Source organism: Dipteris shenzhenensis, chromosome 11 (assembly GCF_047967505.1).
Source record: "Dipteris shenzhenensis isolate YYH24624 ecotype China chromosome 11, Dip_SZ_1.0, whole genome shotgun sequence".
In the NCBI taxonomy this organism is placed as follows: Eukaryota; Viridiplantae; Streptophyta; class Polypodiopsida; order Gleicheniales; family Dipteridaceae; genus Dipteris; species Dipteris shenzhenensis.
The window spans coordinates 44,832,372-44,850,639 of NC_141606.1; the positions used below are offsets into that span (position 1 = coordinate 44,832,372).

The window sequence follows — 18,268 nt, forward strand, 5'->3', positions numbered from 1 at the left end:
CTCTCCTCTAGTGGCCATGGCTGCCACTAGTTCCCCCCCCCCCTCTCTCTCTCTCTCTCTCTGTGTCCCCCCCCCTCCCCTCATCTCTCTCTCTCCCTCCCCTCGTCTCTCTCTTAATCTCCCTCCCTCTCTCTCTCTCTCTCTCTCCCTCCCCTCTTCTCTCTCTTAATCTCTCTCTCTCTCTCTCTCTCTCTCCTCCTCTCTCTCTCTTTCTCTCCCTGCCCTCTCCTCTTCTCTCTCTTAATCTCCCTCTCTCTCTCTCTCCTCTCTCAACCTCTCTCTCCCCTCTTCTCTCTCTTAATCTCTCTCTCCCCCTCCTACTCTCACTCTCTTTCTCTCCCTTCCCTCTCCTCTTCTCTCTCTTAATCTCCCTCCCTCTCTCTCTCTCTCTCTCTCTCTCTCTCTAGTTCTCACTTTCTATCTATCTCTCTTTTCAAATTTAAAAACTCAAACTTCAATAAGAAACTAATTGAAATAGAACTCAAAAACTCAAATAAGAAACTAATTGAAAAAGAATTACAAGTAAAGAAAAAGAATTGCAAGTAGAATTGTAGAATTGCGAGTAAAGAAAAAGAATAGCAAGTACGTGGAAAAAGTGGAAAAACTAAGGCTCCGCTTGTCCTTGCTCTTTTGCTTAGTCTTGATTGCTTCAATGAAATGAAAAGAGAATGAGAATGAATGAATGGAAAGAAGAGTATATATAAGGAAAACTAGGGTTTTTCTCCCACTCCTCCCACTCACGAATAAATTTGAATTTTAAAAAGAGTGAGGGAAATTTGATACTCTTCTAGAGAAATTTGAATTCAAAATTTCAAAAATTTGAATTCAATATTCTTTTAGAGAAATTTGAATTCAAAATTTTGCTCAACATTCTTCTCATACGAATTGTGTTCAACATTCTTCTCGTACATCCCTCTTATTGTCACTCTTGCTCGTGGTATGCTCTTGTTTGTCACTCTTGCTTGTGGGTTGCTCTCCTAATCTTCTACTCTTAGTGGTAAGATTTTAACCTCTCTCTCCCTCCACTCCTCTTCTCTATGCCGTGCTCTCTCTCTCTCTCTGTCTCTCTCTCTTAGTTGTATGCAAAGTATCCCACCCATTTCATAAGTACTTGTTCGGATAACATACCTAGGAGCGTGTTTTTTGACGGATGTGCATTACACTGAGGCAAAAACAGTGTTTAATGCTTAATAGACAATGAAAAGCATATTCGATAGGTACATTACTTTGCATGGACCTCAATTAAGGTGGTATTGACTTGCATGCAAAGTGGCTTTCCCATCCAATAAGTACTTGTTCAAATAACACACATAGGACTGTGTTCTTTGATAATTGTGCATGACACTAAGGCAAAAGTGGTGTTTAATGCTTGATCGACCATGCAAAGCATATCCGATGAGCACAATCCTTTGCATGTGCCTCAACCTGGGTGGTATTCACTTGCATGCAAAATGGCACGCCCATCCCATAAGTACTTATTTTGATAACACACCTAGGAGCATGTTTTTTGATGGTTGTGCATGACACTAAGGCAAAAACGGTATTTAATGCTCAATTGACCATGTGAACCATATACAATGGGCCCAAAACTTTGCATGTGCATCAACCTAGGTGGTATTGAGTTGCATGCAAAGTGGCACTCCCATCCAATAAGTACTTGTTTGGATAACACACCTAGGAGTGTGTTTTTTGACGGATGTGCATCACACTGAGGCAAAAATGGTGTTTAATGCTTCATCGACCATGAAAATCATATTAGACTGGTACAATACATTGAATACACCTCAATCTAGGTGGTTTTGAGTTGCATGCAAAGTGGCACACCCATCCGATAAGTACTTGTTTAGATAACATACCTAGGAGCGTGTTTTTTGATGCATCACACTGAGGCAAAAATAGAGTTTAGTGCTCGATCGACAATGCAAAGCATATCCGATGGGCACAGTACTTTGCATGTGCCTCAACCTAGGTGTTATTGACTTGTGTGAAAAGTGGAGTCCCCATACTTGTTTTAATAACACACCTAGGACCGTCGTTTTTTACAGTTGTACATGACACTAAGGCAAAAATGGCATTTAATGCTAGATCGACCATGCAAAGCATATCCGATGGGTACAATACTTTGCACATGCCTCAACTTAGGTGGTATTGAGTTTCGTGCAAAGTGGCACACCCATTCAATAAGTACTTGGTCGAATAACACATGTAAGAGCATGTTTTTTGATGGATGTGCATAACAGTAGGGGAAAAACGGTGTATAATGCATGATTGACCATGCAAAGCATATCCGATGGGCACAAAACTTTGCACATGCTTCAACCTACACAAACTTGACTTGCTTACAAAGTGCTACTCCCATTCGAGAAGCACTTGTTTGAATAACACACCTAGGACCATGTTTTTTGATGGTTGTGTATGACACGAAGGCAAAAACGGTGTTTTATTCTTGATCAACAATTCAAAGAAAATCCGATGAACACAATACTTTGCAAGAACCTTAACCTAGGTGTTATTGACTTACATATAAACTGGCGCAACCATCCCATAAGTACTTGTGTGAATAACACACCTAGGACCGTGTTTTTTAACGGTTGTGCATGACACTAGGGCAAAAATGGTGTTTTAAGCTTGATTGACAATGCAAAGCATATCTTATGGGCACAATACTTTGTTGGCACCTCAACCCAGGTGTTATTAACTTTCGTGCAAAGCGGCACCCCCATCCGATAAGCACATGTTTGAATGACACACATAGGACCGTGTTTTTTAATGGTTGTGCATGACAGTGAGGCAAAACAGTGTTTAATGTGATATTGAGTTGCATGAGAAGTGGCATGCCCATTTGATAAGTTCTTGTTTGGATAACACACCTAGGAGCGTGTTTTTTGATGGATGTGCATCACACTTAGGAAAAAACAGTGCTTAATGCTTGATCAACAATGCAAAGCATATCCGATGGGCACAATAGTATGCATGCATCTCAACATAGCTAGTATAGACATGCATGAAATGTGGCACACCCATCCGATAAGTACTTGTTCGGATAACACACCTAGGAGTGTGTATTTTGATGGTTGTGCATAACACTAGGAAAAAAACAATATATAATGCATGATCGACCATGCAAAGCATATCCAATGGGCAGAATACTTTGCACGTGCCTCAACCTACATGGTATTGACTTTATTGCAAAGTTGGGTGCCCATACCATAACTACTTGTTAGGATGACACACCTAGGAGCGCGTTTTTTGATGGTTGTGCATAATACTAGGGAGAAAATGGTGTATAATGCATGACTAACCATGAAAAGCATATCCCATGGGCACAATACATTTTCAGCACGTCAACCTAGGTTGTATTGACTTGTGTGCAAAGTGGCACCCCGATCTGATAAGTACTTGTTCGAATAACACACCTAGGATCGTGTTTTTTAACAGTTGAGCATGACACTAGGGGGAAAACGGTATTTAATGATCGATCGAGCTTGCAAAGAATATCTTATGGGAAAATCACTTTTCACACACCTCAACTTAATTGTTATTGCGTTGCATGAAAAGTAGACCGCCCATTTGATACTTGTTTGGATAATCCACCTAAGAGTGTGTTTTTAGACGGATGTGCATCACATTGAGGCCAAAACGGTGTTTAATGCTTGATCGACAATGCAAAGATTATCTGATGGGTACAAACCTATGCAAGAACCTTAACATAGGTAGTATTTACTTGCATGCAAATGGCGCTCCCATCCCATAAGTACTTGTTTGTATAACACACTTGGGAGTGCATTTTTTGACAGTTGTGCATAACACTAGGAGGAAAACGGTGTATAATGTGTGATCGACCATGCAAAGCATATCCAATGAGTACAATACTTTGCGCATGTATCAACCTAGGTGGTAATTACTTGTGTGCAAAGTGGAGCCCCCATCCGATAAGTACTTGTTCCAATAACACACCTAGGATTGTGTTTTTTGATAGTTGTGCATGACATGAAGAAAAAAATGGTATTTAATGCTCGATTAACCATGCGAAGCATATTCTATGGGTGTAATACTTTGCACATGCCTCAACCTAGGTGGTAAAGTGGCATGGCCATTCGATAAGTACTTGTCTAGATAACAAACCTAAGAGTGTTTTTCTACGGATGTGCATCACACAAAGGCAAAAATGGTGTTTAATGCTTGATTGACAATGCAAAGCATATCCGATGGGAAAAAAACTTTGCACACATCTCAAACTAGGTGTTATTGACTTGCATGCAAAGTGGCACTCCCCTCCCATAAGTACTTCTTTAGATAACACACTTGGGAGCGCGTTTTTTTCGATTGTGCATAACACTAGGGGAAAAACGGTGTATAATGTGTGATCGACCATGAAAAGCATATCGGATGGGCATAATACTTTGCATGCATATCAAACTAGGTGGTATTGACTTGCGTACAAAGTGGCGTACCCATCCAATAAGTACTAGTTTGACTTACACACCTAGGATCGCGTTTTTTAATGTTTGTGCATGTCAACACTAAGGCAAAAACGGTGTTTCATGCTTGATCGACCATGCAAAGCATATCTCTTGTTTGTAAAGTCTTTATACATTTCCACAGCTGTAGATTAAGCTTTGACATGTCCAAGTAGTCCTTATTACCATCACCCACAAACTTCAATAATGTTGTTGGATTGGAAAACGGAGGAGTAAAGTTACTGATTGGATATTTTGGGTAGATGCTTCCATCCCTGGGGTGCCAACTCCCTTTAGTAACAAAAACCTATCAAAATACTGAGTATGAGATGAATTTAAAAATAAGCCATGAGTAGAAATTAGTCAAATTAACATGGTTGTGTTCTACACTAAAAGAGCTTCACATATGTCTTCACACCTTGAAATTTAGATAACACATGAAAAAGTTACATTAATTTGAAAGGAGATGGGTTTTCATATTTTAGTGTATTTTTTGTTTTCCCCCCTCTCATCCAAAAGACACCCCTCGCCCCCCCCCTTGGGCCTCACATATTAAGAGAAGTATGTACAAATCTTAAAATCTTGCATATTTTTCAAGGTATATGCCTTATATTTTGTGGGAAAGGGGACATGAGATTTTCACATCTTTCCCTTGCATATTTGAAATTTTAAAAGGAAATCCATGCATATTATGATATCAACCTTGTCTCCCCATACTTTGGATTTTGGATGAGGGTAGTAACATAGTACATATTGAGTTGGCGCCCCATGCTTTCATCACACCATAAATCGATATGTTGTAAGCCTTCTATCCTCATGTTCTCTCTTTGCATTGTACCTACTTGTGGAACCTTCCGTTGTTTTTGCACAGGTGCTTACTCTTCTTCTAAATCAATATGGAGGTGGTAAATTCTCTTCTTGTTGGATTGTTCTTCAGTAGCATGGTTGCATGTTGCCATTTTTTTGAGCAACGTTGTCCCATTCCTTCACACCCTTGTCAAAGTGTTAGCAATGGACTTACCTTGATAATTCCATGTTAATATTTTGTGGGGATGTTTAAAAATTTTAAAAACAAAGATTCTTAAAGGTTAGTTATAAGTTTCTGACCATGGAATCTTGCGGCCTACATAAGCCAACAACGATAAGTCCATATGTACCGCGATAACTCCATGTCTATCTTTCATGAAAAGGTTTAAATATTTGAAAAATAAAGATTCTTAATCGTTAATTATGGGATTTTGACACAAAAATCTACTACCAACATGAGTCAGGACTACACAAAACCCACTTTAAAGAGAGAATATGATAGGAGCAATTAATGCCAGTTCATTTTTGTAGATTTTAGAGCTAAGAAAAATGAGAAAATAGTGAATTTCTTATAGGGCCCCAAAATGAGTTCCCTTTTTTCCTAACGGTCATGATATAGCACCTTGACCAAGGAAAAATTCATATCCTTGTGTGGATCTCCTCGTATCATGATCTTCTACATAGTTATTATCACAGCATACATGCAACCTTGGATGACTTCCTCTGTGTTCTATTCCATATTGTCTTGTACATTTGGTGTATCTCAAGATCTCTTGGGTCTGCATTCTAGTGAGAATTTTTGGATTTGCCATTAATAGTGCAAGTGCACTTACTACATAACAAACAATTAACCTTGTGATAGTCAGATATATAAGAGATTCGATGAGCTATTGATAGTACTCTCATAGTACTTGTCATTGATTGTAGGGTTTTTTGGATCTTTATAAGTTTCAAAGTTTGCTCCATGGGATTGGTTGCAATCTTCCAATCTACCATATGAAACTTCTTTAGGAGAATATTAACATATGTCTCCTGGCTAATGAAGGTTTCTTCAAAATTTAAAAAAAAAAAACAATGGATAAGTCCAAGATCTTCCATGTCAAAGTTCATAGATAAGTCTTGTTTTAGCTCACGGATGAAGCTATCATTACTTCCTGTCCAATAGTGCAATATTAGTGTCTTCCCCTTGAACTTTGAAATAGAGAGTATGATCTTCGTTGGACTTAATGTATCCTAGATTAGCAAAACACTTTTTTATTTTGCTATACCAACTTCCAAGTGCTTGCTTTAAGCCCTAGAGAGTTTTCTTGGGATGGAAAATCTATTGCTCTTTTCCTAGCTCAACATACCCTAGTGGTTGCTACATGTAGACTTCCTCGTCTAGGTAACCATTGAGATAAGAATTTTTGACATTTAGTTGGTACACATTCCATCTAGTGATTGTTGCTTGTCATATCAAAATATTATGGAAACCATCCTTGCTACTAGAGCATAAGTCTCATCATAATCTTGACCATGTTGCTATGCAATTTAACCTTTTGCAACTAGTCTTTCTTTGTATCTTTCAATGCTTCCATCTAGATTGTACTTTACTTTTTAAACCCATTTGTTTGCAAGGGCCTTCTTTCTTGGTTGAAGGGCACATAATTCCCGAGTATTGTTTTTGTAGAAAGATTCCATTTCTTCATTCATAGCAGTTTTCCTTTCTGGCATGTCAAGCTACATCCTCGAGGTACACTAGCTCTTTTAAAGCTATGATGGTAGTCATAAGGGCATAATTGGTGGTTTCAATCTGAATTTTTTCCCCTTTCGAGCATATGTCAATATGGCTCATGGTCTGCTATCTCTGGTAGATGCTCTTATTATAGGTGACTAAGTAACTGGTGTGACCATCTCCTTAGTATTTGATGTTTTCCAGTATGATTCTTCTTCATCTCTGGAGATGCATGCTTTTCTCTCTTTACTATAGCCTACCATGATAATTTATGTGACTTAACATCCAACTTTCTGCAATGATTGTCATGTATGTGGGCATATGCTATGCAACCAAATATGGGGAGTTTCCAAATGTGTGGCCTATATCTAGTACCTCATAAGGTGTCATACCCTAAATCAATTTGGAAAGAAGATGATTAAGTAAGTAGTTTACAATGGCAATTACTTATACCCAATACTAATTCAAGAATGCTTCTTGAGACTCAACTTTCTCTAGCACTATCTAGTAAAGTCCCATTTTCCCTTTTAGCCATTGAATTCTAGTGAGTAGTATCTACACATGAATTGTCTTTGAATGCCATTACTTCTACAAAAATTCTAAATGTTGAAGACATATATTCACCTACTCTGTCTAATCTCATGACTTTGATCTTTCTTCGTGTGGTTCTCCACCATGGATTTAAATTCTTATTTTCCTTTCATCTTTCACAATCTTGCTCTATGAGTAAGAGAGAAGAAAGAAAGAATGTGCTCCATGATATGTGCCTAAGCTAACCAAGAGTCTCATTTCAGTGGGTCAGCTAGGTGAGGCTGGTTTTCATACCACATTTGGCTTTCCGATTTGGAAAATTCAAAAGAGCTCAATGGTTTTGGCAAGAGGTGCCACGTGTGGGACATTGTATCCCTTACATGTACAGGCGTGTCTGATCATGTTGTTGCAATAATCGAGTAGCCAAGCACTTCTTTGTGGCATTTTCGGTTGGGGCACATGAGCTAGAATGGAATGAAACTCATGTCATTTGGGTTGTGTACTTTGAATTTTGTGAGCATTGTCTCTATGGGAAGGAGACTAAATCAACCCATAAAAGAAGGGGAAAGAAAGAGCTTAAAAAGCTTAATCTGGTGCATTTAGATGTATGTGGTCCCATGCCTACACGCTCATTAGGCGGGCCTGAATTCTATGTGACATGGTGGAGCAGCCCATTGGCATTGTTGGAGATGGCAAAGAGGCTATGGTTGACTGAGAAAAGCCCTAGAGATGCTGAGCCTTAGTTGCTCTTGGGGCCTTTAGTCATTGTTGGTGGCCACTGTGGCAGAGTTGCAGGACCAAGAGCTTTGCTTGTTGTTGCGTGCTCCACCTTAGGAGCCATTTTGCTACAGTTGATTGATGCCTGTAGTCATTGTAGATGAAGGTCATTGGATTGATAGCCATGGAGCTATTGGTCATTTTTGCATGCGTAGACCGAGCCGCCCTTGCTTGTGTTCGTTGGAGCAGAGTGTTGTTCGTGCATGCATTGCAGTGAGCTGATTTTCGAGGTTGTGGAGTTGCAAGGTCTTTGAAGCTACTAGAGTCATCCGTTGTGTGGTCACAATTGATGGTAGATGCGCTTGAAGGAGCCTCATTAGTCGAAGCTGCAGCTCAGCCGTGGGAGATCGTAGGCATAGGAGGTGCGCTGAATATGGCAGCATCATTGTAGGTCGCTATTAGAGCCACTTAGCTTACACAATAGATAGGATACTTGTGGTCTTTGTTGCCAAAGTAGAGCCTCGCATGTAGAAGCACCTATGTGGATAGGCAAGAATAGAAGTAGAAGACTCTCTTTTCTATGGATCTTGCACTAACAAAAGTCTCACAAGAGAAGAAAAACTCTCAAAGACATTAGAACCATGAAGATCCCATGAACATCAAAAAAACTTTATGAAATCTCTCTCAAACTAAATGAATTTTAGTATCTTTCTCTCCCTCATGAAGAAAGTCTCACTAACACTCAAGAAGAGTGAATGGAATGAATGGAAAATGGATGGAAATTTCTCTCAACATAATGAACAAAAATCTTCTCTCGACAATCAAATAACGCTCAAGAGAACCTCTTGATCTCTCAATATCTCTCTCACGAGGATCTTGATGCCTTAGCGAAAGGCAGGGATGCTCTGATACCATAACAAAATATGAAGAGGAGAGAGGAGAAGAGTGGAGATGAGGAGAGAGGGTACAGCTAGAGAGTACACCACAAATGACTAACTGTACACTAGATTTAATTGAAAGTGTAGAATACATACAAACCTTTTTAGGGTTAGGGCATCTAACCCTTTCCTTTATATAGCACTCTATAGGGTTGGTGCTATGCACATATCAAATACATGATGTTGGCCATGCTCACTCAACAAGGGGGCCAATAAAATAGAGCATTACCAAGTCATCATTAATGAATCAATGGTACTTATAATGTCATATCCCCTCATTGGGATGTGTGCCAACCCCTTCTTACATTCATGTTTAAGATAATCATCTTTAATGATGTTGCAATCCAAAATGACCACATGACCCCATTCTTTGTTCAGGAATTCCTTATTATTGGAGGTGTGACACATGCAAAATTTATTCAAACCATCTCTAAAGGTCATTGCAAGTTTTGAGAGTAAGGAAGCTAGATTACCCACATATGACCAGCTAAATGTTATCCCTTTAACAAAGTTTTGTGCCTCATGCAAGCCATAATGATACAGGAAATTCATAACAAATTTCTTGATACAGAAACATTCCATCAATGGATTATCAAATAAAGCATTTATAAAGCTTTTTGAATTGTCATTTTTACAATGTAAAGAAAGTGATTAGGAAAAGTAATCAATACTCTCCTTATATGTTCACATACCTACATCATATTAATCCTTTTCATCATATAAGAGATGTCACACTGGATATGCGGTCGATTTATTACTCATAAGTGACATTGCCTTCCTGCCCCTTAATATTTTGGAGGGATACCTGGGAGTTCTGGTTGTCCAAGAGGATGTACTTGGCTGTCCAAGTGGACAAAAATTTATGAAGAGAGCTACCACTCAATCCTCATATTAGGGCCTTGGTTCCTTGGGGAATAATAGCTGGTATGTCCTCTCCCTTCAAAATGTTTTTTCAACTATGTTCATGCTCTTTGGAGTCCATAGCCACATTGCTCCTTGTCTTGCTTTCTTTGCTTACCAACTTGTCCTCGCATTCGTCTGTCATGGCCACCTTTCATGTTCACAACTCATATGTGTGCATTTTAGCTTTGCCTTATGACCACCTTTCATACTTCATATTACTTCTGGATGACCAAAAATTGAGCCTCTTAACTAAGCAAGGACGAGCCATTCATGGGGTGCACTTGCTTGTTCACCGTGTCCTTCTTGCCATTTTATTTACGTATATGTATGCTTTTATGACCCCCTTTTTACATTTATATAATTATTTTTATACATTTATATACTTGCCTCCACACACACACATTTTTAGAGAGAGAGAGAGAGACAGAGAGAGAGAGAGACTTAAATACTCTCCTGGGAATTTATTTACCCACTCACTTTCTTATAGATATTTTTGAGATTTTATATGTATAAGTTAATTAAGTTCTTTATTTTAATGCTGATACAAAATGCTCAAGTGCTTCATTTGCATAAGCAAAAACCTATCAGCATGTTTATAGGAGCGTGTCTTTGAAGAGATTTAAAAATGTACTTATTTAGGAAAAATGGTTATTACACTTTTATTTTCACTAGAACTAGATCCCTTCATCATAAAAATATAATGAATAGTCACTCAAGTCACTTTCACATAACAAAAATTTTCTTGCTCATAGACATCCTTTGTACCTCTGTTATTACCTAAAAAGAGTTTTTAAAAATAATTTCTATAAGAAACATGCCTCATAGTCACTCTCAATGTAATAATATTATACATATATAATTACCTAATTATTAAACACATTTATATCAATATGACAACAGCTTTCTAGTATTTTTATAGCATAAATAACAAGAATTTTATGGATATATTTCTAAAGAAGTTAAAATTACTATAAGTAAGTACTAACTTGGGCTTACATATCTACTCTCATAAAATACATGTAGGATTTAAAACCACATATACAAAATTTTATAAAAGTAACCCTATAAATGTGCTAAAATGGCCTTTTCTCATCCATTTGAGTGGCTGAATGATTATATTTAAACATTGTATGTGAAAGTTATGACACTTTTAAAAGTTTTGTCTAAGGTAGTTTCACTAGGGAAGACCTACTTCAAAGGGGTTTCGCTAGCGAAACTACCTTGTATAACTTGCGTTAATGAGGTTTCTTTAGAAAAACCCTTTCATGAAGATAGGTTGAGAGAGGGTTTTCATTTTCACCCCCTATTAAATAAAAGTTGTAAGAAGGATCATAAGGGAATTTTCATCAATAGAGAAATTTAGTCTACATGTGGGTTTAATCAAAATCCATCCCATCATGTTATTCATCATCCCCAAAGATTCATGCAAAGATTTGTGTATGAAATAGGCATTCCTATAATACTTTGCATATTTCCAAGTGAAACTATGTTTTCTTCTTATCCATTTTTGCCATATTTTTACATGGTTAGAAGCTTTTTTTTCCTTTGCTCATAAGCTCGGAAGGTTTCACTCCATTGAAAGTTCATATTTAGGGAAATTTTTAGCATCTTTTTAAGATAAGTTGCAAAAAAATTAAGTGTTGAAGGGATTCGCTTTAGATTTTTATCTACAGATTTAATATTGCTAGGCAACTTGAATAATGATAATATTTGGGGTATTTCTCTTTGGTACCTTTTACCTTAGTTCCACATATTTAAGAGAGTTTCCCACACCTCCTCCATCTATTAATGGTGGGTAGTTCCACACTGCATAATAGTATTTTCTTTCTGATTTGTTATGAAATAAGTAGTACCTAGTTAGGGATTGCACTTTGGCCTAAAGAATTGGTTGTATTCAACCTGTATTAGTCAAGCTCACTTAGAAAGTTGTAATACGTGCTCATTATAATCCAAAATGTTTCCCTTAGAGTGATTTCTTGAAAATTTTTATAGGAGGACATGGATGAAAACCGTACATGAGCTGTAAAGCCTATCTTCCCATTGCAAACTAACTTTAGTTGTTTGTGTTAGATGGTGGCAAGTGAGCTGGTGTACTTTTCTACAAGGTTTGCGTGATTTCTTCTTTTGATGCTATGGTTGGGTGGATCTGGGTGTAGTAGTACACCCTGCTTGCAATATATGCTAGCAGAATTTCATTGTAACTTTATATGGAATTAGTCCCTAGAAAGAGGACTACCAGGCCATTACAGTTTTTGGCATATTGTAATGTACCTTTGGAAAATACTTTTTTGTTTGTCTTTGGTTGCTAAGTTTAGAGTTTTATCAAAAAAGGTAAGTAGGATCATCTTTTATTATGAATTTACTATTCTACGGTGCCTCAAGTAGTTGTTTCAACCAATGCATGGGGATATGTACTCTACCTTTTGATATAATGAATTGGCTCCTTCTTGTTACTGTTTCTCAATAATTCTGATAACCCCTAGGCAAGGATGCTCTGGGATAGTTGCAGTCATGATTGTTAAATAAATTATGGTAATTTTTAACATGAAGATTGAAAGAAGTGAACCACTTTACTTGGGATATATAAGGATCAGTTTAATAATTTTTTGCATTTATTCATTGAGGTATTGACAATGCAATATACTTGTATCATCGAAATATTTAGGTTGGTCTTTCGTGCAGTTGGACTTTGATTGACCACGTATCACTAAAAATTGATTATAAAATGGAGTATGCTAGATTGGAATACTTTTGGAATTCTTAGTACTAGTAGATTAGTTTTGGATAGGTTTACACACACGCGCATGCACACACACACACATGCACACACGCACGCACGCATGCATGCATGCGCGCATGCGCGCGCGCACACACACACACATAGAACATGCAATTGATTATAAGCATGGTGATTCATGAAATGAATAAAATTGAAGGCTTTACGTCATCATGCTATCTTTTGTTATTGTGGCGTTGTTTGGCAAGACTACATTCTATTTGTTGGTGTGGGGTTGTTGCAAGAGTACATTGAGATATACCCTGTTAACAACTTTTCACATATGAGAGGGCACCTACCAATAGAGAATTATTTGCTTCTTACCTTAAGTAAAACATTTGGGTGTACTAGGTAGATGTTCTTTAATTTTCATACTTGCTATAACATAGTATATGACAATGGGTGAACTTCTTTTGTTACATAGAAGACATAGAAAAGACCTAGAGGGTAAACATTCCATAGGTTTCAAGCCTAGGTTTGAGTTATTATTAACAAAATATATAATCAAAGTTATAACTAAAATGGCATAGCTATCTATTTCAATCCCTTTTTGTTTGTAAGACATAATATGCTATATAACAAGGAAGTTATTTTGTTGGGAAATTTAAGTGTAATTTAACATCAATATAATTAAGGACCTCATCTCATTGTCAACAAGTCACCTTATAACCTGCAACAAAGAACATAAAAGCTGTAATAATAGCCAAAGACTGCAATCATGACACTAGTATAATTTCTAAATAGAAGAGACCCTCACATCATTGTCAACAAGCCACCTTACAACTTGCAATATTGAATATAAAAGCTATTGTAACAATAATAGCTAAAGAATGCAATCACGAAAGTCGCCTTGGTGACAACTCTTTTTTTAAATTTTTGGGGGTGTGGGGGGGGGAGAGAAAGAAAGATGGTGCTTTTTGGACAAAAGAAGGTGAAGACTCCTATGTAAGATGGACTTGACCCTTTCATTAAAAATAAGGCAATGCCAATGCTACTCTTTTGTTACACATTAGGGTCTCTCATAATCATTGTAGACTCTTGTCCTTTCTTGCAATCTTAACCAAGGGCATAATTTGACCAAGATTTTTTGTCATTGAGTGTCTGCTCCAAATCAATTTTGTCAAATGGGAACCGACAATGGGTACAAGCTCTTTCTTTTTTATATATATACTTAAACATTAGATATGATTTTTTTTCCAATGACAAGCTAATGCCCAAGATTGATTTTGTTGGAAAAAGAAGGGAATTGGTAAATGTTCTCCCTTACCCACAACCCTAGTAACAAAGGTAAATTACCAAAGCATACGATAATCTATAACTCCCACAACTAAAACAAGAGAGCGTGAATGCTTTTTAACCTTCATTGCCACAAAAAGATATATCAAGGCCAGTGAGACTATCCCTCCCACAACCAATGCATAGCTCGAGGCAGGACCACTTATGCGTATTCCGTGAATGTGTATATGTATGTATGTGTATTGAGAGAGAGAGAAAGAGAGAGAGAGAGAGAGAGAGAGGTGTCACCAAAGATCCTTAATCTTCTAAGGCAATCCTTTTACGTGCGCGTGATCTGTATTTGTCATATAATGATGTTTGAACCGGGCTCTCCCCTTTCTTGGGGCTGCTTTTTGCAACACATCTCGCTAAACTTGAGAGAGCGAGAGAGACATGGAAAGAGACTGGAAATCCCACAAATCAAACCTCCGAAGATAGTCCAGTTACGTTGTTCCCATGCATCAGAGATCAATCCTTACCGAGCCCGTAATTTTTGCGTCCGCAAAATTTGAAACCTTTGGCACATCGATGCTCACGAGAGAGTGCGTTGGAATGTCTGGTTGACGGGATCGTGGAGGATAAGATGATCGATCACCCCGGAGAACTCTAGCAGAGCAGGCTGGAGAGTGAAGGACAGATACCGTATCGACGGTACTATTATGGTTTGCAGGCGTGCATTTACATCTTTATCTTTTCACTGTTTCAAATATTGTGTGTGTGTGTAGAATAATTTTAAAATAGAGACATGGAAAATCTCACAAATCAAACCGTGAAGCAGCTCCGACGATCAATCTCACGATGATCGCCCCGTTCTTCACCGAAACAGGGATTCAAGCGCGCAGAGCCGCATACATTCTAGCTTGAAAAGCATTCCGACTATGCAATTAGCTCACCGATCATAAAGAGACGTAGCAGAGTGCGCGTCCTCGAAGATGCAACATTTGGGTAAGAGATGGGTCACAGCGAAGATCAGACTGGACGTCGCGAGAGAGAGTGCGTTGAAATGTCCGATGGGATCGAGGAGGGTAAGATGATGATAAGGAGACTCTAGCTCGGAGGATCGATCGAGCAGCCTGGAGAGTGAAGGAGAGATACAGCATCGACGGTAATACTATGGAGAGCAACGCGCATATTTGCCATGATGATGAGCGCAACCGATCGGCCATGGTGAGCAGCAGCTGCCTCCAGCTATCAGGTTTGCCGGCAACATCTTTGAAAAATTTGGAGGAGACGTTCGATGTGAACAAGGAAATCTACGCACAGTCACCCTCCAACCCGCCGAAGTCCAGCACTGAATCAGTGCAATGCCTTGGAGGATGGAAGAGCATGCCTTTCATTATGGGTAAGTACTTCCTTTCATTATGATAAGTACTTACATATCATACTTCACAAATCTTGGTGTAATAAATCTTTGCAAAGTGGTCGATTCACAAATTTCCGTCTGACAAATCTTTGCAAAGTGTTCGATCAGAGAAGGACAGAATCTTTTGTTAAGTGTTCGATCAGAGAAGGACAGAATCTTTTGTTAAGTGTTCGATCCTGAACGACAACATTGTTTTGCTAAGTATTCGATTAGAGTCACATGATAAAAACTTGCCTAACGGAGGCTGGATCTGTCATTGATCTTTGTAGGTAACGAGCTCTGCGAGAGGCTTGCATCTACAGGGCTATCCCTCAATTTCATCTCGTATCTTCAGGGTGAATATCACATGCATCAAGTGGCAGCAGCAACCCTGCTCAGCATTGTTTCGGGTACCTCATCCCTCTCCCCATTGTTAGGGGCGTTTCTATCCGACGAATACCTCGGTCGATTTCGCACGATCATTCTATCTTCCCTTTCAAATATGATTGTGAGTACATTTTTTGCTGTATTTGATCAAACTCTACTAGCAATCTTGTTAGTTCGCTACGCCTTTAGCTCACTTTCATAATAAAAAGCATACATGTGTAGGCCTCCCTTCTGCTATCCACAACTGCAGCTGTAAGCTCTCTCAGGCCCTCTCATGAGATGGAGCATGCATCCACCGGACAATTGGCATTCCTCTTCATGGCCCTGCTCTTCACGATCATAGCGGCTGGAGGACTTCGACCTTGCTCTTACGCTTTCGGAGCTGACCAATTCGAAAAGCACGATACAAAGAGCATACAGAGTTTCTTCAATTGGTACTTTTTCTTCCTCTATTCGGCATCCCTGCTGGGCGCCACTGTGCTCGTATACATTCAGCACAGCAAAGGCTGGGTGTTGGGGTTCGCTGTGCCCAGCATCATTAGCGCAGTGGCCCTTCTCGTCTTGATCCTGGGCGGGCGTCGGTTCAAGCTTGTGTCACCTACAGGTAGTCCTTTCACAAGCGTTGCTCAGGTAATCGCTGCCGCCTTTTACAAACGGAACATTCCGCTTCCATCCAATTCGGGTCAGCTCCACGGGAACTCTCCGGATGAGCTTTCCAAGCATGAGAGGCTTCCCCATACAGCAGGCATCAAGTGAGTCACTTGCGAACTTCTTTTGAAGCAAATTTTCCTGTGACATCGATTAAATTACTTCCTCTATGCTTTGCACGAATCTTCGAAAGAGGTTGTTCTAATTAAGCTGAAACTGAGCTACTTCTGAGCATTCGAAAGGCACGACTGTGTTTCGTACAGGTGGCTGGATCATGCTGCGGTTGAAACTGAGAATGATTTCCTCGACAACGGGCGCGTGAGAAATCCCTGGAGGTTGACCACAGTGCATCAAATAGAGGAGCTCAAAGCTATCCTGAAACTGACCCCCATCTGGATCGTCAGCGTGCTATCAACAACGGTTCTCTCCCAGCAAGGCTCCTTTAACATACCTCAAGCCAAGTTAATGGACAGGAGGATGGGAGCAGCTTCATTTCAAATACCACCGGCGTCGATGCACATCTTCAATACACTGTCATCAATGTTGTCGGTGCCGATCTACGACAGGGTGATCGTGCCCTATGCACGCAAGCGTACTGGCAATGCACGCGGGATCACAGTACTGCAACGAATAGGCATTGGGTATAGCATATCTGTGCTAGCGCTGACTGTGTCAGGCTTAGTTGAGACAAAGCGTCGCCAGATTGCGAATCAGAACATGGGCAAAAGAATGTCTGTGTTTTGGGTGGTGCCTCAGCACTACATGTTTGGGCTCGCAGATACTTTCCACTCCGTGGGGCAATTGGAGTTCCTATACGACCAACTTCCTCAAGGGATGCAAAGCATGGCGGGGGCTATTTTCTTGTCAAGTTCAGGCGTCGGGCATTACGCGGGCACCATCATTTTGCAGCTGGTGCACAGGTTTACGGGCCAGCCAGACTGGCTAGCAGACAACTTGAATCGAGGGCACTTAGACTATTTCCTCTACCTGTTAGCTGTTCTAGAATGTGTTAATTTGATAACGTTTCTGGGTATCTGCTCCCGGTTTGTGTACAAGAGCCACGATGATACATCGGGGGAAGAGTCAGCTCATAGCTCATCATGAGCATCTCGAAGCACAGAGATCACATGATTCGCTACAAGGATTGATTAGATCGTCGATGGATGATACAGAAAAGCATGTCAAGGACTCGAAGCACAGAGATTGTAGCGGATAACGTCATCCACGGATTGTACAGATTATTGCAGTGTATTACAAGCGAAACCTGATCGAACTGTTCCGGATCAGGTGTAGCCAATCTAGTACGATATTGGATTTTAGATAATAGACAAAGTTTTCCTGTTTAGTTGGTGTTCTCCATTGTAATAACTATTTTGTTATGAGGCAGCTGCACCCACGATACATGTCGTGTAGAACTCTTCCACCCCACCTTATCTATTTGGGGCCACCTCAACTTAACCCTGAAATTTGAAGCCTTCAACGAGCTTCAAAGCCCTTTAGACATTCTGCCTAAGGTCAATGAAAAAATTCATGTTGCAAATGAAGTCCAGCAATTGAAAACGGTTTCAAAATTTTGCATATAAATATATGTATTTACCCCCATTTCCTACTTTTGAAGGCCACTCTCAGATTTTTTTCCTTCAATATGAAGGTTAGGGCAAGCCTTCAAATTTCAGGGTGCGTCAAGCTTGGACTCCCTACTCCAAAATTAATGAGAAAGGGTCCCCATGAGCCCATGCATGCAGGACAGCGGTATGTTCTCACCATGTG

General features: G+C 39.4%; 1 protein-coding gene across 1 annotated transcript; it reads left to right on the forward strand.

The window, feature by feature from the left end:
- The first annotated feature begins 15,404 nt into the window (after window positions 1–15,404).
- Window positions 15,405–17,914, forward strand: LOC147897067 (protein NRT1/ PTR FAMILY 3.1-like). Its single transcript, XM_087382019.1, has 4 exons — window positions 15,405–15,463; window positions 15,754–15,971; window positions 16,073–16,602; window positions 16,762–17,914. The coding sequence occupies exons 1-4, from the start codon at window positions 15,448–15,450 to the stop codon at window positions 17,600–17,602; spliced, it is 1,605 nt and encodes a 534-aa protein (XP_087238145.1). The 5' UTR covers window positions 15,405–15,447; the 3' UTR covers window positions 17,603–17,914.
- Window positions 17,915–18,268: the final 354 nt, after the last annotated feature.

Excerpts from the sequence above, each read along its gene's own strand:
- LOC147897067 (XM_087382019.1), top strand. Across the intron at positions 15,972-16,072 it reads CTTCCCTTTCAAATATGATT|GCCTCCCTTCTGCTATCCAC; the intron begins GTGAGTACATTT and ends ATACATGTGTAG. Across the intron at positions 16,603-16,761 it reads CCCCATACAGCAGGCATCAA|GTGGCTGGATCATGCTGCGG; the intron begins GTGAGTCACTTG and ends TGTTTCGTACAG.